This window comes from Strongylocentrotus purpuratus, unplaced genomic scaffold (genome assembly GCF_000002235.5).
Source record: "Strongylocentrotus purpuratus isolate Spur 01 unplaced genomic scaffold, Spur_5.0 spur5_scaffold_2, whole genome shotgun sequence".
NCBI lineage: Eukaryota > Metazoa > Echinodermata > Echinoidea > Camarodonta > Strongylocentrotidae > Strongylocentrotus > Strongylocentrotus purpuratus.
The window spans coordinates 38,103,725-38,123,421 of record NW_022145605.1 but is presented as its reverse complement, the minus strand read 5'-3'; the positions used below and the strand labels follow the sequence as shown (position 1 = coordinate 38,123,421).

General features: G+C 38.3%; 2 protein-coding genes and 1 long non-coding RNA gene across 4 annotated transcripts; 2 read left to right on the top strand and 1 right to left on the bottom strand.

Moving 5' to 3' along the window:
• The first annotated feature begins 344 nt into the window (after positions 1 to 344).
• LOC100891484 lies at positions 345 to 19,113 on the top strand. 2 transcript variants are annotated; one of them, XR_004065314.1, is made up of 4 exons: positions 345 to 553; positions 17,177 to 17,450; positions 18,055 to 18,141; positions 18,546 to 19,113. It is a non-coding gene; the product is annotated as an uncharacterized LOC100891484 (long non-coding RNA). The 2 variants fall into 2 exon arrangements; XR_004065313.1 differs by lacking the exon at positions 345 to 553 and having other exon boundaries at positions 17,058 to 17,450.
• LOC115926860 (probable Werner syndrome ATP-dependent helicase homolog 1) lies at positions 1,437 to 8,510 on the top strand. Its single transcript, XM_030992361.1, has 6 exons — positions 1,437 to 2,088; positions 3,490 to 3,640; positions 4,680 to 4,818; positions 5,286 to 5,456; positions 6,407 to 6,523; positions 6,865 to 8,510. The coding sequence occupies exons 1-6, from the start codon at positions 1,909 to 1,911 to the stop codon at positions 7,376 to 7,378; spliced, it is 1,272 nt and encodes a 423-aa protein (XP_030848221.1). The 5' UTR covers positions 1,437 to 1,908; the 3' UTR covers positions 7,379 to 8,510.
• On the bottom strand, positions 2,913 to 17,012 carry LOC115926859. Its single transcript, XM_030992360.1, has 13 exons — positions 16,331 to 17,012; positions 14,603 to 14,785; positions 13,690 to 14,009; positions 13,164 to 13,360; positions 12,419 to 12,689; positions 11,667 to 12,059; positions 11,079 to 11,330; positions 10,471 to 10,608; positions 9,880 to 10,138; positions 9,189 to 9,470; positions 8,598 to 8,825; positions 7,902 to 8,033; positions 2,913 to 7,767 (listed from the first exon to the last, which is right to left on the bottom strand). The coding sequence occupies exons 1-13, from the start codon at positions 16,626 to 16,628 to the stop codon at positions 7,406 to 7,408; spliced, it is 3,315 nt and encodes a 1,104-aa protein (XP_030848220.1). The 5' UTR covers positions 16,629 to 17,012; the 3' UTR covers positions 2,913 to 7,405.
• Positions 19,114 to 19,697: the final 584 nt, after the last annotated feature.

Sequence of the window (19,697 nt, the reverse complement as noted above, 5' to 3'; positions counted from 1 at the left end):
CACCTCACCTACTTGCATACCCCGGGCACTTTGTATAGCACATCCACTCCCTCGTGTTTGGTGAAAGGTTGGCGAGCTGTACATGTTTGTAGGCATTCGACCTTAACTTTGCTCTTGACTCAGAAACTTGCCAGGCATAGCTTTTAACTTCCTTGTAGTCTGCATTCTTGAGTAGGCTCAAGCAAATTGACGAAAACAGAAACTATGTAATTAAAAGTATAATCCAACACAGATTTGTATGTGACCCCATTCCATAGTTGCCCCCCCATCCCCCGCCAAGAAAATCTTGGATCTGCCACTTTTATTAAACTGCAGCACATCACTCCTCTGGCACACCAGGGGGGTGTTTCATCAACTAAAATCGATTTCGATTTTAAAAATCAATTTTAAGGCCGAATCAGTTTTAGCTTAAAACCGATACGTGTGAGCTGTTTCATCAAATCGATTTTAAGCTAAAATAGATTTTTAGGTGTCTGCAATCAAGGCTAGTCAATTTGGGGTAAATCGATCACAAAATTGCTTGCTAAACTACTGCCAGAGAGTCCTTGAAAAAGTAAGTAAATTCCGTTTTTCTTTCAAAATATTAATTCTGTTGATAAAAAATCTTTTATTTTGGAAGAAGAAAAGTGTTCCTGTCATTTTTATAGAATTACATTTGTGTTTAACTAAACAAAACTTTAGATAATATCAATTGATATCACCCCCAACTGGGCTAAAAAGTGGACGAATTGCACTGGTTCAATAATTTCAGTCCCATTCATATAAATTCATGCAGGTTCAATAGGAATTTTCTACCGACGGTTAGGGCAGGTACAAACTCATTAATCTAGTTTATTCTTGCAATAGTCTTGGGGTTATATACAATATACTAGGCCTAGGGCCTCTATTCTAGGGCCTAGATCTAGGCCTAGATCTATCTATTTATTTAGCGGCCCTTGTCTTGTTTTTGTTGATAATAAAATTAAAAATCAACAAGACAACAGACAACACTCAACAGGATCATTGTTTTGACGTTAATATTTTATGAAGAAGAAGATTAGTCTGGACTCTAGAGAGTAGATGGTCTAGAGTGTTGCTGTTAGACCCAAGTTACATTTAGATCTAGTCTAGATGTAGACCTCTAGACTCTAGATTTAGTCTAGGTCTAGATCTAAGTTCTCGGCCTAGATCTAGATCTACTTGATAATGATACTTGATACTAGATCTAGGGAAGATGTAGACCTAGCCTCTCCAACTATTACTAGGTCTAGATCTAAGGCTCTAGCATACTGCAGTCTGCAGCTCTCTTCTGCTGGACTAGTCCTAGACTACTCCTAGATGTGGACCTATAATCTAGTCTAGACTAGAGCCGAGGTCTACTGGGAGTTACTCAGTTGGGTCTAGATCTAGTCTATACCTACTAGTACTAGACTAGGCCTAGCGTAAATATACACATCCCCGAGCGAAGCTCGGGGATGTACCCCGCTTGCTCCAAAAAGCCGCTGAGCCCCCTACACATTTGCCGACGACACGAATATCTATTCTATCATAACCTTTATCACCTTGGGAGTGTGTTCTGGGTGTTCGGTATTACATGAGCTTCATGCAGCTCTATTTATTTTTAAATAAAAATGTTAAAAACTCACCTAATCCTGCCTTTTTATCAGTAAAGTCCTTCACACAGCGAACAAAGTTGTGTGCAGTCCTATGGGGCTCGATCTCATGTAATCGCTGTATATGAACCGGAAGGTAATCGCAACTCTGTGAAGGTCAAGTCACGTGACGAGATCGCCCGAGTAGCACGCGCGGAAGCAACTGCTGTAGCAGACGACGCGACGTCTATACTGTGTGCAATGTAAATTTATAGCGTAATCGCCCAGATTCATTCATGATTCAGGCAGAAATTATTCAGCGTACGTAGAAACTGCCATGGAAACGAGAATGCTCAAAGAAGTTGTGGATGATGTGCTCGGAAGTACTTTTGTACTGAAACAAAAACAGGAGTCCATGCTCATAAGCGCTGCCAAAGGAAATCACACCATGGGGATCCTTCCCACTGGATACGGAAAAAGTTTGATTTATGCCCTCCACGCACCACTTTTGAACAAAGTAGGCATATTGTGTTTTTAAATGTAGCTGTCGTTTTTTTTATTGTCTTAATATTTTTTGTTAATCAGCTTTCTTGAATGGAACATGCAACAGAAAACAAGCGCCGTTTAATATGATTTTGTATAAGTTAATATTAAGGCATTGCCGTATATATACAAACTAGGGGTATGTTTGACCTTTTTTTTTTTTTTTTTTTTTTGCCAGTGTTTCATGATTTTTTTAGAGGGGGACAAAATATCAAATGTCCCCCCTCCTATATACGATTTGAGGTTTAACTTGTATTTTTAAGATTATATGCGACTTTTTGGTGTTTTAGTCGATGTGAGACCTTTCATTTTTCTTGTCAGTTTGTTTTGGAGTCGTTTGTTGGTTTTTACCTACCTCTCCACCTCACTTATTTATTTTTTGAAGAAAAAAAAATCACCAACAAGTTGAACAACAAGGTTTTTGTTAGTTTGTTCGTTTGCTTGTCGGAGAGGTGGGTCTCTTGCACGTATCCTGATGGAATAAGGCTCTGTCATGGGTGTAAAGGGGTGTAAAGTAAACTCTCATTTTGTGTTGTTGTAGTTGTTTTTTGGGGGAGGCCGTTCTCAAGGCCATCGTTTTGATCTTCTTTGCCGCTCCTTAGCCCCCCCCCCCTCCGTTTTGGAATTGGTAGCGGCACACCCCCGTCAAAATAACAGTCCCCCCCCCCCCCGGGGGGAGTTATACAACCTCCACAATCTTTTCCAAATGTGTCATAAGTATATGCACGCCACGGGTTAGGTGCTCCCGACCCACTCATTTTACATGAATGCAAAAAGGAATGAGACGATCGAGATTCATTCATGCTGGTCTAATTTCAGATCATTATTTTATTTGCATGCATACAGTATACATTCATCGGATAGCGGGCCTTAAAAAGTCCGTCTGATCATGCAATGAGATACCAGGCCCAAATAAGGAACGGAACGGCATACTTCCCATAATTATGTGGATGCAAGACCAGCCAAAAAAAACAAAAAACAAAAACAAATACAAAAAAACAAACAATAACACACATAAATGAATGAAAATAAAATATAAAATTAAGGTTTCAAAATTAGGCAGAGCTGCTGGAAAATGTACTGGTTTTGTCCCAATCACAATCGGTCTTAAAATGATCACTTAAAGATATAATAATAATCAATAAAATAAGATTGGTGGGACCAGCCCCCCCCCCCCCCCTCCCCATTCCCATCCTGCAGCATAGTGAATATGATTATATTTAACCAAAAAGAAAATTGAAGAAACTAATAACATTCATATTCACTGTCTAAAATATATAACTAACAAACACAGTTATATAGTTACCTTTACAAATGTATGATAAACTAAAACCTGTGCATGCATTAATCTTCTTCTTTTTTTTTTTTTTTACAGCTGAATCCACAGAAAACACACATAACCCTCGTAGTAAGTCCGCTTAAAAGTCTAATGCTGGACCAGGTGCGCAGATGGAAGAATCTTGGCATCAGAACTGCGGCCATTCTTGGCCATTCAGGTCATGACATGGACAGGGAGACTGAAAACGGTAATTCAAACAGCAACGAGAGATTTTACACGTTGTGGGTCATACAGCGGATTATACCAGGTGTCCCAGAAATAAAGTGGAACGAAGATTTTTCAGTATGCTTGCCTTAATTCAAAAGCTACATATTTGGTTTTACATTATTGGATAAATCATTTTCTACCAAAGACCAAAGAGAATGATGCCAAGATTGTTGTAAATGGTTCAGTAATTTTGATTCTATGCCCGTTTCTTTTAATACAATCATTTTCAAATTTCGCATGCTTTTAGCGACCAATATATAGGAGTACTTGTGTCGGGAATGGCGTGTAACATGCGTCCGTTTTCCGATTTCAGTTTTTCTTTTGTTTGCATGCATCAATGGGCTCCCCCCGAACATTCGAAATTTGAAAATGACTTTATTTAAAGAAACGACATGAATCAACACTACTCAATCAAATTCAAAGATCTAATTAGTATCATTCTCCTCGGTAGAAAATTCTTTACCCAAATGATGCAATAAAATTATACATTAAGGATCGTCATCACTTGTATAGGTAGGGCGTAATAGCATTACCATAATTTACATCACAACAAATAGTGCTTCTTCTTGCCACAGTTATGGTTAAATATATGGTAATAGTGTATAACATTATTATTATTGAAGTGATAATGCAAAACATCAAATCCGATGTACAATAAAATAGATAGACGACATACACTGTAAAAACTGGGGTGTTAAAATTGACACCAGTCGGTTTTAGTAGAGGACTACACCTTCAGGTATTAAAATTACTACCTTAGAGTTTGGACATAACACCAAAAATGTTAGAATAACACCATTGGGTGTTGAATTAACACCACAGATGTAAAACGCATGGCGTTGTCCTCTATGTACACCCGATATCAATATAGTTCTTGTTGTATCTGTTGATAAGAAATACAAGTGGAATAGATGTGGGATGTGATTATTTCACGTGTTTATATACAGAATGCACTCGATAGAATTTGACATGAATGCATCGATCACAACGTTCCTGTTATTTCTTCATTTATTAAACAGACCTGATGAATGGAGGGACAGACCTCGTTTTTACTTCCCCGGAGGCCATCCTGTCCCCTAAGTGGTGGCAATGGGTGCGGAAGTTTCAAAACAGGATTTCGTTGCTGGTGCTAGATGAGGTTCACTGCTTTACAAAATGGCATGTTCTTGAAAATTATTTATATATTTCAAGCCATTATCATACAAAATACATGTCTTTTAAAAGCTTATCACTTTTGTTTCTGCTAATCATGTGATTACATGGGCCCATTCAAGATAGCTCTGCATTATGAAGCTGCGTGAAAGTCTTAAACAGCAAGCGAGTTTGCAAAATGCGCCTTCAAAATGTGACATATTCATATAAGACAAAATAGGTATTTCCTCTTCATCGTTTACATAATGAAGGCCTATACATATACTCTGCACCAATGTCATTTTCATAAATATTAACAAGGAGCTACGTTTTCTGAGCTCAGTTTACTTCACTCATGCACAGTGGGATGTGCACTTTCACATGAAGACACTAATTATAAACCATAATTACACATTATCAAATTCACAACATTCACTGATAGGTAAATAGGTCAAACGAGTCAATTTTACCAATCATTTGTGTTCATCTTACAGGGGTCTTACATTCAGGGAGGAGTACCTCCGGACCACATCTTTGACATCCAGGCTGGCATGCCCTATAATGCTTCTTACAGCCACGGCAACAAACAGAATGGTCACAGAAATACTTCAAAACCTGAATCTCCGCAGGGAAGAAGTAGAAATATTCGCCGCTATTCCCAACAGGTTGGTTATACCTTATCATCATAAGCAGTTAATGTGAATGATCATTATTAATGATTTCTTCAAGTCAATTGATCATGATCATAGTATACATACATAGTATCTACTACTGAACTTCTCTTCCCTTATTGTAATAATAATTATGTGAGAAATCTTAAAGGAAAATGAAAATCAGACAGCAAAAACAAAATAAGAATACAGCCCTGCAGGGTTGCGACTAGGAACATTTATAAATAATAAATATGGTTAAGAGTGATCAGGGGTATATCAAAGATTTTAATAGGGACAGGGTTCAACAGGGGGCGGAAGGAGAACTTGCGCGCTCGCAAATCTACATTCTGCATGATACAAAATATCAGTAAAATGCAGTCAATATCTTTATGTATTTATTTATGCATTTATTAACATTAGATTATTATTATTTTTATTGTTGTTATTATTATTATTATTATTATTTTTTAATTATCATTATTATGATGTCGATGACTATTATTGTTGTTACTTTCATTGTTATTATTCTCTTTCATTTAATTTATTTATTTGTTATATTTTGTTTTGTTTGTTAGGAATTCAAACATGAGTCCGGTATCAGGGTATTAGCCAATCAAAATCGCGAATTTCGAGACTTATGTTTGAGTTGCTGAATTGGGTTTGATATCAGCTTTTATACCACAGGGTCCAGGGTTTCATAATTACTCGGATAGGCCCTTTTGAATATCATAAATGAATCATAAGGGAATTGACAGAACTTTAAATCGGACAGAAACCTGTGTAATACTCGTTATCAGTTGAGGCACATTAATTGTCTACAGCAGAGAGTCATAATGTCATAAACTATTAGGCTACATACGGACATTTAATGAAATCTTGTGTGTAAGGAGACTTTTAAGGAATATATGAATAGCTCTGTGGATATGACTGAGTTCATGTACCTTTAATTGTTCTATCCACAGACCAAACATTCATCTATCAGTGGTTCCGGTGAAGGACAAGTTTGAAGCCATTGGATGGTACTTGGATGAATTAAAGGAGAAGGGTGTCGATGCTGCAAAAACCATCATTTATGCACGGTAAATAAATTTTAAAACGCAATTTTCATTTTTCTTACGGAATTAAGTTTTATGAAGGTTTTCATTTTCAATTAACTAGTATGTCAAAACTTTAGGCGAATCTTTATGACAGCGATGCGTTCATTCTTACGTTTAACGTTTTGCAATATAAAGAATTATGTTCACATTATAAGGGGTCAATTTCATAAGGAGTTACGGTTAATCGTTACTTTGCTCAATAAACGGTTTTCCGTTCAGTTACAATTTATATCACTTTCACTATTGTTGACTGGATCTTAAAAGAGGCACACGTGGATTAGCTTCAATATCCTTAATAATGTCACTAAGTATTGTTCTTTCAGACAAATCGACCACGTTGCTGAACTCTACACATGGCTCAACGAAAGCCTCGCCGAGTCCGCCCATGCTCCAGGACCAGGGCAGTCTTGCAGTGTGGAAAGTAGACTGATCGAAATGTACCACGCATCAACGGACTCAAAGAGTCAGGAACGAATATGTCGTAACTTTTCCACCGAAGGTTCTAAGCTGCGCTGCGTTGTAGCAACAATAGCATTCGGTTTGGGTGTCGACATCGCCGACATTGATCAGGTTATCCACTGGGGATGCCCTAGTGATGTCCTCTGCTATTGGCAAGAAACAGGCCGATGCGCGAGGGATGGAAGACCCGGAAAAGCCATTATGTATCTGCCACCCTTTTCAGTCAACAAGAGATGGGTTGATGAAGACATGAGGGACCTTGTCCAATCATCCCGCTGCATCCGGAAATCGGTGTTGAACACGCTCTTCGTGCATGGCATGGAAAAGGACAATGTACAGGTGATGTCATGCTGCTCAGTTTGCGACAGTGCTAAGTAATACGGGACCCATAGCATGTATCCATTTCTATGAGTCAGTGCACAATTTAACACTGCGACGCTGTGCATCCATTCTCGTAGAAAGTGCTTTCAGCTTTTTACCAAGGTTCTTTGGATTTCGCAACACCTCTTTATGGTCGAACCCTTCAAAGCCTTTGTGTTGTCTGAAGGGCAAGTATTCAAACAGTCCAAATCCATCGTTCTCATCCACAAACAATGCAACATCTTGTTTGTATACATCCTCTGCTTTCTTCCTAGTTGGCGTCTTCATGGAGACGATCCCGGCATCACTGAACATGATATCCAGGTACCTACCAAATGGTCCTGACATCTTGGCACATCTCTGCGCGTGTTTCTCAGTCACATTTCCATGAGCGAAGTCGATCATACCTGCAAAAATTGATACAGAAAAAAAAACAGTTAAAATATAATTGTTGAGAAGATCAAATCAACCTTGATTTATAATTGCATATCACGTCACCTACGCACAACGCAAAATGCGTCAAACATTGCAACTGACATACCCTTGTAGTCCATGTTAATGTGCTCAGTACCAAGGTCCATCCCTATGTTTCCTCCGGGCTTGCCAGTGACATTGATGACTCTGTTCCAGATCAAATTGTTCCTGATGTCAGAAGGAGCAAATCCACCGATACCTGATGCCATGAAAAAACAATTTGCGAAATCTAAAACCAACATTTCACCAACATGACCAAGGAAATACTTTCTACTTTTCAAACCCCTCGTTCGAGGATCATTTCATGATGTTCAAAGGATCGCATGGGCACCATCCCTTTAACGTTAACTAGCTAGGTCACTATTAGTTTGAATGCACATGCCATCATTATGACCGTTCATCAGTATACACTTTATTAATTGTGTGTTTGCCAGCGTCCTTCTTTCGGCAAATGGCACAAATCTCCTATCTCTTAAACAATGCTTAATCTGTTTATCCCCAAACTCACAATATGCACATCCTGGAGGATTCGTTGTCTAGTACACCTAATCACAAATGAAACGGACGTATTCTATGTGCATTTCAAGTGGAAGTGGGTCTAAAAGATGATGTGATGATGTGGCACACAGAATATATTTTTGGCACATAATAATAAGTTTATCGTGAGTGTCATGAAGTCTTGTCCTGTCAGTTATTCTCGCATCGAGTCAAATGAATATCTTATCAATGTAAAATCTTATAAGTCTTCAAATTCCAGACTCACATGCTAAAAAGTAGTGGGCATTGATGAGGTACTTTGGGTGTCTCTTTGACCAGAAAGTTATGAGATCGATTTTCCAGTCTTCAACCATGACTGGTCCATTTCCAGCCCGAACTGCTGCTCTCCTGGCTAGATGTCGCAATCCTTCCAGAACGAGAGCTCTACTGTGGTTCAGCACATGGTCGTCGTTTTGAGAATCAAGGGCGCATTCTTCACTGCAATACCACTTCTCTGCGAAGATATATATATGGAATGCATTGGAACTAATGGATTTGTGAAAATTTGTTCCCTCTTCTTATTCTAAGGTACGGTTAGGGCTAATAAGATGCTTGTATAATTTATGATCGAACCTCATCAACTAGACTTTTGACATCCATGGAAAAAATGGGAATATGGAATATATAGTCCACGAATAGAGTTTTGGCTTGCATATCGCAGATTCTGGTAGAGTTTTATCCAGATAGGGACACCAAACGTTGCAGGATTAGTTCTATTTAGTGGGTTATCCAAACTTGCTAAAATGTTAATATTTGAAATTGTGTATTTATAATATTCCTGAAACCTTGTAACTATGAACAATTACAATATTCTTACCGGGTAAGAGATCAGTCAACTGAAGACCAATGCATCTGTGGTGATACCATTCATGACCCCTGCAGTTTCCTTTCAATGCGCACTGCGCCATGTTTGTGTTGCCCTCTGGATCGACTTTCCGCTGGCACACACAGTAGATGTAACTCGGACCACTCTCACAGTCGGCGCTGCAATACCAGTCTTTCTCTTTGTCTGGAGCAGCTGTCAACCCAACACAACTAAGGTGAAACCAAGCCTTGTGACATGTTGAACTGCAACACAGCACCATGTCGTCATTCTTTTCTGTATTAATTATTTTAAAAGGTTGGAAAAACATGTATCAGTCTTGTCGAATACAACTCAATTTTCTTTCAACAGAAGTTAGAGAAAACATTATTAAATTCATCCCCTAACTGATAGAGTGATATGTGTTTGAAGGATATCTTCTTTTTCTTCTATTGTCCACTTTTAAAATGCAACGCCCGTCTCCAAAACGAATTTGGGAGGTTTAAAATGCAGTTTAAGATAATTATGTTAGTAATGGCTTTGGAAAAAAATCGATATAGTGTACAATTCAGCTTGTAACTTATTTACCATTAGGTATGGCATTAATTGTCACTTGATTTTGGAAGCTTTTATCATATAATGAAACGGGAGCATATTCAGTTAAAAGTGCAAAAGAATAGATACTGGTACTGATGGACATGCCTACCAGATTTGCAGAGGCAATAGCCTAGTGCATCATCTGTTCCTTCAGAGGCCTCATTCTTGTATGCTTCTGCAGCTACTTGAACTGATGACTTATCGGGCTCCTGGTATATGTAGTCCACAACTTGTTGTGCCACACTCTTTACCCATTGGAGTTGTTCCTCTGTCGTTCCTTTAGCAGGGAAACTATCAGGGATGTCGTTTAGGGATGACGTTCCACAGAACTTCAATGCACAAAGGAGAGTGTACGCCTCGGTCACGAACTGCATAAATTATAAAAATGATTATTATAATGTGACTTTTAAGTTATGCTGGGATCATTCTTAAACTATCAAAACATCGTAACCCCCCCCCCCCTTTCTCCTTTTACTGACATTTCCATCATCATTTTTGTCAGTATAAGCTTTAATCTTGAATAATTGTCGCCATTCCAATCCACATTTTGAAACGTCTTTCTCCAATTTCAGTTACTTGAGGGAAATTCATCAACACCCCTCCCCCCTTCACATGAACACAAGCAAAAGCAACAAACGCACACACACACACACACACACACGCACACACACATACACACACTCACACAAATACGGCTTACCTCGTACATATCCCAGACATGCTGAACATTTTGCATCACGTCTTTTTTGAAGGAATGGTGATTGAAGTCGCATTTCAGTTGTGCAAGTGTTCCTCGTGCAGAAATACTTTGACCTCTGAAGAACACATTGTTCGAGTCCTATTATAAAGATTGGCAATATATCTGAATAACGTGATTTATGACATATTTTTCAATGATATCATTTACAAGCGATCATTTCAGTTTCTGGCTCTGACTTTGCAATTTACACGTCCTGTTTTGATTAATCGACAAATGAAGAGAATTTGACACCTAACCCTATCTTTTTATTGAACTGCAATATAATTTTTCCTAATCGACATTGTCATTCACGTTTTGAGACACAGAGCATAAAAGGTCATATAAGACGGTGAAAACTCTTTTATTTGATCAATTGTAATTTGCCAACACGTATTTACTGTGGTCCATGTAGGCATTATTTTAACAAGACCGTGGGAGGGGGGGGGCATGACGCCCATGCTATTAACCCTCCAATTAAGATGATAACATGACTTTTAGACTCGAATATCATCTCACTTAAGAATTATATTGGGCTGCACCAGTGAGAATGTTCTTCCTTTCAAACTGACCTGCAATAGGAGGATCTCCTTGTGGAACTCCTGAGGTGTTGCAAAGAATGCGTCGAGTCTGTCCTCCCATCGTTCCCCGTTACTTCGCGCTCTCTGGGCGTGTAATATGCGTTCGATTGTCAGCCCGTCGCCACTGACGAGGGTCTGTGTTGGTGTTCCTTCGGTAACAGGCACATAGGTCTGGAGGCGCTCCAGGACTGAAATTGTCCCCTGCGTGGTACTAGGATTGGCGTTCACAACTCCAATTGTTACCTGTATTATAGGTAATTATTATCTGAATGTCAACATCTATTTTTCTTTGATAATATAATCTGAACTTATAGCAGTATGCCCACTATTTTCCTGGTTTCTCTCAGTATGAAGGTAGTTTAAAGTTATACTTCTAATCATTAGATATTACATTATCAACGCGAAGTGAACATTTAATTTGTCAAGTTGGTACTGGATAAACAACTAAGGCATACAATTTGAAGTACTCAAATCGGGCACTATAATTCAGATTCAAGTTAAAACAAACAAATTAAAAAAAGACTGTGAGTTGTATATTGAATAAGGCCTCTATAGCTGCACCCCTGGTCAAATTCTCACCATTTCAGACTTCTTAGCCATGGCAGCTGTTTGTGCGTGTTCTTGTGTGATGGGAAGGTCAGGAGATAAGCTCTCTAAAAAGCCCATATGCCTCCCCATGATGTTCGATACCACATCTACTAAGCGCATTCGCTGGCGGTTGAAGACTTCCGGTGAGGGCAAGAAGCTAAACGGGTCTAAGTCCTCTGCATCGCTCACTGTCGAGGATGACGAAGAAGCTGGCACCCTGTCCCTTGCCGCGTAGCACATCGTCTGAAGGAGGAATTTGTTGCTATGTGTTCTGCCTTGATGTTTTGCTTCACATCCCTTCTGCACGTTGTCAATACAGAGTCCAAATGTAGGAGGACCGGTAATGAACTTTAGCTTCCGACGTATTGTCATGCTCGGCGCTTCCTGATCAATTTAGGGAGAGAGGGATTTCGTATTATCCACATGTCAATTCATTTCAGCATAATATTAATTGAGAAGGAAACACCGATTTTTTTTTTTAGTGTTTTCGTGTTATCTAGAGTAAAAAAAAAGTCATACATTGCTACAAGAGGAAGCGGTCATTTCCTCAAACTATATCTCGATACTGCCAAGTTCTTACTAAGGGGACGAGCTGTGGGAATAAAGAGCTTTATAGATTTTAATACGAACAACTTTCAGAAAAAAGAACATAGTAGACGACTAGTATGGATGTACATAATTTTGTTAATTACTGTGAATATTCAAAATGGTGTATGACTCAAGTACACCCTATATTTCTTCACCTCAATTGTACACTTCCACTCTTTAAGTTGTTGGTCATGATTTTCCGCCATTCTATCGACATGGAACCTGACGCGCTCTGCTCCCATGGTGATGCCACTGTGATTGAGCGTCCGGAAGACTTTCTGGGACACTCCTTGGCGCCACAGTTCTATTCCCATGGTCGCCTGGACAAATTGGAAGCTGCGTGGCGAGTGGGTGTATAATGCCATGGCTAGTATAATTCCCATTCTGCGGTCGATGATTTCCTTTGCCTCTTTATCGGATAGTCCCCTTTTAATGGATAAGAAAAATAAGATCGTTTACGTTATTATCTTTCTTATAAGAAGCGTATAAAGTACTTTTCACCGCAAATTATTGCTTGGGAAACAGAATTTGGTTGTTGTACCCTCCCCCCCCCCCCAAAAAAAAAAGTCCAATAACATGACACACAAAACCTCGGACTGCCAATTAAGGCTATCAGATTCGAAATATTAATTCAGTTGTTGAGTTCCTCTAACTTCTCCCGTCTCTATCTTAATGCCACAAAATCATATATTTACATAATTACGTATTGTGCGACACTAAATTGTCCTTTTGCATGTGTTTAGTTTATCTGTGTAATGTTAATTTATAATTTCTTATGTGAAGGAAAGCGCCCACAATCTCTCTTACTTTTCAATGACCCCGCTTTATCCCCCAAAGTACATAACTATGATCAGTGTGAAATGTATTCAGGTTATCACTTATCAGTACTACATGTTGTACCTCCGAGAGCCTTTCTTTCCTTTTGTTCTTCCTCTCTTGGCCCCTTTGACCGAAGGCATCATTGCCGAGATGCAACTGATTGAGAGTGGCATAATCTTCTCGGTGTCCTCTACAAGATCCTCCCAGCTGAATTCTGCGACATTTCCAATTGTCACTGGCTGGCTCAAGGCGCTTCCGGATCGCTTAATGGCTTTCACCTGATAAATACAATCAATCATACTTTAAATTGACTAAAGACATGCGAATACCACGTCGTTATTGTAGTTAAATTGTAAAGCATATGTTTGGTTTCTAATTTAGTCAAATAGTTAAATAACGTAGAAATTGAAACGTTTTCCCGACTCATGACTTGCCTGAAAATCGTTAATTTCATAAAATAATATCGTCTCGCTCTAGAAGCGTAGAAGGAAAATTGTTCAACCAAAATCGATGATACTGGTATCAATTTCTTTAGAATTACATATACACTAATCCATAAAGGCATAGACCGTGCCCCCACCCTCTAGCCTATAATAAAATTTCTTACTTCTTCCCGGATCATCTCTTGCGTGACCTGTAACAGTGCCTTCTTTGCTGCTGGATAATTCCCACATAATTGTCTGAATGCGAGGCGATATTGCGAATTTTCGACACTCGCTACAGCCCTCTCCTTTGCAGTGGTTGGTCTCGAACCAGATTCAGGAAAGAGAGACGGAAGCTCATCGTTGAGTTCAATGCTCATTGATGGTTCTGCGTCTAGAAGAGATGATGATGGCGATGATGGCGGAAGGTTTGTCTGCACGTGAGCATCTACTTGATCATTTGGTGACGATATACATCTTTCTCCTTCTGCGAATTCACCGTCACCTTTGAGTTGAGGAAGAGAAGCTTTAATAATAGTTTATTTTTCTGTGAGACATACGATGTGCTCAAGCTAATCTTGATGAATACGAATACTCCCGTGTCAAAACTTCATTGTGGAATATTTCGATATTGCTTATAAAGTGTTTAATGTTCATGTAATTATTAAGAAACAAGAAAAAAAAAGAGAAATGTATGTTGCATGCAGTTTTACTTCTCAATCCTGAACGGTTATGTATTTGGATGTATGTTACAGTGTTGCTTATCAATCCTGAACGGGAATGTACTTGGATCTAAAACTTTGTGAGCCCTAGAGTTATTTGACGAGATAAATTTTGCGCAGATGGCAACTTGCAAATGTGTAACACTTATTTGAGTAACTTTCCATTCCATTAACCGTTCTTCCGGGGAAAGAGATGCTACAGAAATAATGAATCGGGAGAAATATAATTCAGATTATTTGGGCCGGTATAATTATAGAGACCCCTCTATAAGATATATACCTATCGTTTTGCACATTTTGAACGAATTATATTTTTGCGAACCAGATTCAGGAAAGAGGAACGGGTTTTGCAGAGGTGGTTATAGAAAGAAAATACCTGGCCTCAGTATTTCTCGCGAGGGCGTGTAATCATGGTCATGTTGCACAAGAAGACATGATTCATGCGGAGTGTCCTGCGCTTCCTCCACGGATCCGTTAGGTCTTGGTGCATGGAGGTCAGGCGTCGGAAAATGCGCGGGTCGCTTTGCAGCTGGAGTTGAAAGTCCAGGTGATGAATGTTCTGGCAAAAGTGGAGAAATGAAATCATAAATGAATAAATGAATGAGAAACGGAACACGGACCATATCCTTAATTAGTTAAAAACTTCAAAATATTTTTAAAGATTATATGTTATGTTTCAAATAGCATAACATCAAATGATTTAATGTTTGGGGGTTTAAAAATTCAGAATTTTGATGCAACCCCCCCCCCCCCCCCTTCAAAAAAAGGCTCTTGCTCTCTCACTCGCCAGCACGCAGTATTCCCGATAGAGGGGCTGTAAACATGTAAGCCTCATGCTAGATATTTGTGGTACATGAGCATTCTTTTCTTTTTCTTCTTAACTTTCATATAAATTTGTTATATTAATACCTTCACAAATTCGTTGCAGGTACAAAAATGTAAAATAGAAGGACAGGTTTCGTAATTGCATAAGAATTTTCTGATTCGGTAACCCAATATAAAAAGTAATTCCCTGTTTCCTATGCAGAAGTACGTGAAATATCGGCTCGCTCGATGCGCTCGCTAGCACTATTAGGCTTTTTGGACAGGGTGAGTTCTCGGTTTGTGTTTATAAATCTTTATTCATAAGGCAATGCACCCGCCTCCTCATAATATAAAAAATATCCGATTTGAATTTATAAACCAACTTAAAGAATGCCTTATCTTTTACTCAGAAATATACAAATTTTATGCTCTCTCGTTGCACTCGCTCGCAATGATTTCAGACCCCTATAGTCTGTTCAGTATTCGGTTTGTCTGTATATGTCGTTATTTTAAAGACCAACCGCCCAATCATAAAACTTTGACAATGGGGATACACTTTGATTATTCAGGAAATAAATTTGAAGTATTCTATATACTGCGTAGGGTATGTTCATTTTTTTTTCAGTGTCCCTACCGTGGGAACGGGACACCTCTTCCCTCCATTTCCATCCTCCCCCACCCCCCCCCCCCCCTCCCACTCAGCCGCTTCAATCGCTCCCTCGCCCCGATATTGACCATGGGCAAATCATGAACACGGATCAATGAACATGGATTAATAAGATATCGAGTAGAATATTAAATAATTTTAGATTAATTTTTCTGAAATTGTCTCACAATAACACTGCACTTCAACATTATTCTTTCCGACACTGTTTCGTATGATCATCATAGCCCTAGCCAACTCAATTTATCCCCCCCCCCCCAAACAAAAACAAAAACAAACACAAAAAATCATAATTGAGGCGTGATGCTCGTTGCCCATCACCTGTGCACCATTTCCTTAGAACAATTAAAATCCTAAAATTTTTCCAGCATAAGAAATTTAGGTAAATATATTAAAGTAGGCCTACATGATTTGGACCCTGTTTGAAATTATTATCTTTGTTTGGTTGTTTGTCAGAATAAAAACTAAGCATGGGTTTGGAAGAGTGGTGTACTGATGAAAGGGTCCAATTAAATTTAGCTGTATATAGTGCCATACTAGAATTCATGGGGGAGGGGTGGTCGAGAGCAAAATAGACATTAATAATCGGATCATGTTTTGAGGAGATGCCGGATTTGGGCAGATCTGGATTCCTACCATATTCCTCCGACTCTTCATGTACTCGTTGAGGACTTTGTCCAGGGGATCCGGCTTGATGCAGCGTCCGTCGGGCGGTCCTTTTCCTACTCTGTACTGGCCTTGTTTGACTGACGAGGAACCTGTAGCACCGTCTACAAATAAAAACATTCAGTTCATAAAACGAAGGTGGCTTCCTAAAAATAGCCGTGAATGTTCTTGGCGAGGTGGTTGTTTTGACTTGATGACGATAAAAGCCTTTGTTTTTTGGTGTAAAATTTTGTTTACAATTGATGCAAGAAGAAATAGTTCCCTCCATTTTAGCCTGCAGCAGACGACAAGCTTTCCGTAACACATTGAACGCACACGTGCTCGCACTTCCGGTTGCGCATGCGCAATACGTATGTTTCGTGAAGCTACTATTTTGGAATTTTAGTGCGATCACCAAGGACCAAGTTTTAGGTTAATTTGTTGCATTAAATCAGTAAAACCTCACTATCAGATATCAAGAAAGATGACAATGGATGCGCACAGCAACGTGGCATAGCCAAATGTGAGTATAGTTCCAAAATAATTAATTGCGTTAATTTAAAATGTTTTTTTTTAAATGTAGAAATTCTAGAATTGGCCGTTCACTGTACTGGCGGTATGGGAGGAGGTCAGACGCCGTGCTACGCACGGCGTCTGGTCAGGCTAGGCCTAGCGCTACAGTAACAAGTTGGATTGTAGACTAGTCTAGTAGCCTAGGTCCAGGCATATTAATATTAAAATTAGGTCTAGATCTATTACTCAGTAGACTATTAGGGTCACTAAACCTTAGGCTCCCTATATTATTATTTTTTTTCTTAATTTCATTTTTCTTTTAAGAGTCAGACTCAAAGATGGAGTGGACCTCAAGACTCAAAAGTTCTCTTCTGCCGTGTCTCTACTCTCTACAGTCTTGGACTTCTCATTCTACTACTAATTTCTACCTCGGCCTCTGGCTCAATAAGGAAAGGGTTTGGATATGCAGAATGTACTCAAACTCAATGTCTAGGTGTACAGCTATAGACTCTAGACTAGATCCTACTGTGCTAAGCGGCCCTGTGAAGTGATCTTTTTACTAGTAAAAATTGCACACCAATATTTAAACAAGTGAAAGGTAAGTTTTTTTGTGTGGTTCTTCTAGACCTAGACCCTACATATAAATAAATTAATAAATTGTTGTTGAGGGTGTAATCTTGATTTTCATTAAATTTTATACGTACAATCACAAACTGATAAATCCATGTAAGGAGAAGTCAACCATGGCATGTCTAAATCAAAGATAAATTACTACGTCAGCCAGACTGATAAATATTGTACAAATAATAGGGCAGCAATTAATGTATAAAAATGTGATTGAACAAATTGTTATGAGCATATATGTATGATGTAAGCTGTTTGTTATTTACCAGCTGAGGTATATCTTTCCCTTTTACTCACGACAGGGGAATGTTCATTGATTCTGTGTACAACATTGTTTGGTTCAAGAGTAGGGTAACCGGGATCAAGATTAGACTCCATAGTCAATCTTGCAAATGTCTAAAACTTTCAATGTGGTTGGTAACAATGTGTGGGACCAAATTCATGTAAATTGCTATTGTAATTACTGATAAAAATGAACTTATGTTCTGTTGAACACATTAGATACAATGACAAATATTTTTCTGGAAAATAGATGTGCTCTCTTCATCACAATTATGTATCTCTGTTTTAAATCTTAGGTTGCAAAATAAAGAGCTATGGCATCTTCATGTACTGCTAGTTCATGACATATGGACTTTTATTGTCCATCTCTTCAAATTGAAAAGGTAAGCAGTATCAATTACCATGATTGGTCTTATCAGCATGTTCTGTGCCTGCCATTGTTGTCTACAGCAGTCATTAAAATTGAAAAGACATTAGTCAGTACATTTTTCATAATCCTTGTAAGAAGTCTAAAACCCATATTAACCATTCTGTTGTATAAAAAGTACACAAATGGTTATGAAAGGATTTTTTTTTTCTCCAAAGCAAACAATCATTTATCTTCTATAACTAAAACTACTTTTGTCTCAATTTTTTAAAGAATATTTTGTATTCTTCTTCTTTATTTATTTAGCAATTAAAGTATTTGAAATAAGCATGAATACAAAAGTTGAAGATGGGTTGAAAAATTGCACTAGTATTTACTAATTGATTCATTTTTTTCCATAACTTTAAATTCTGATTCTAGACTGCAGAGCCTGAATTACCTGCAACGTTATGCTTCCTATGAAACATCAGCCAGCCCACAGATAGAAGCTCCCTTTTCCAGCTTTAAGCAAGAGAGACCACAATGAGATACAGATCTTGGTATCATGGACTGGTCACTTTTACAACCAACACTACTTGTAAAATAAGATTTACAAATTAATTCCTAAGCTATTTCAAAGCTGATAGAAAAGAATTGATGATTAATTTCATATAGACAAACTATTGTATCAAGAAAATCACATTCTCACCGACTGCGTGACCTAGCTAGATGACAATGTATATCATCCATAGATTAACAAACATATGAGTAACAGAAATATTTGTGACAAGTATTACTCTTTTAATCTCCTTAAAAGTAACTCGAATAGAGAGTGGCAGATATCAGCTGCAGTAGTTTTAACAACTGGCTGATACTTTCGTAGTAGCACTTTCATTTGTGTCTTTTAAAATGTTCTTATTGTATCCCTTGAATGTATTTGCTATGCTCATCATTTACAAAACGTAGATTTCATTCATTAAAGCATAAGCATATTGATTAGACATTAAAATCTGTGTTAATTTTATTTTGTATGTATTTTTTGTCTTTTAAGAAGATAAAAGGGGGGGGGATGAATAGATGAGATTGTACGCTAGCGCATGGTGATAATTATTACATGATGATAAAGGGCAATGATGTGATTCAATAATGGTGTGTTTGTTTGCTGGTGAGTATTCAAATATCCCAGTAATGATCTTGTTATAAGTTAGTGTTTATTTATTCATTTTTGTTCTTTATTTATTTTTGTGTGGGAAAGGGGGGGGGGGGTGTTTATATGAAGAAACAAAATTACTTTGAAAGGGGCGGCAAGCTAAGCGTTGTGATGGGAGTGTCATTTTATTTTAATGAAAGAGAGAGAGAGAGAGAGAATATGAACGGAGTAAGGACACATAATTTTAAGCACATATGGTTAAACAAATATAGAAAAGGGGGCACATAACAAAATGGAAAAGGGGCACTTCTAAGAAGAAAACATAAGAAGTTATTAGAAATAACATGAGGAACTTTAAAACGAAGAGAAACGGGACAAACTACATAAAGGAAAAGTGCACTTTTAATAAACAAAGGGTTGTTAAATCAGATGTAAAAGGGGCA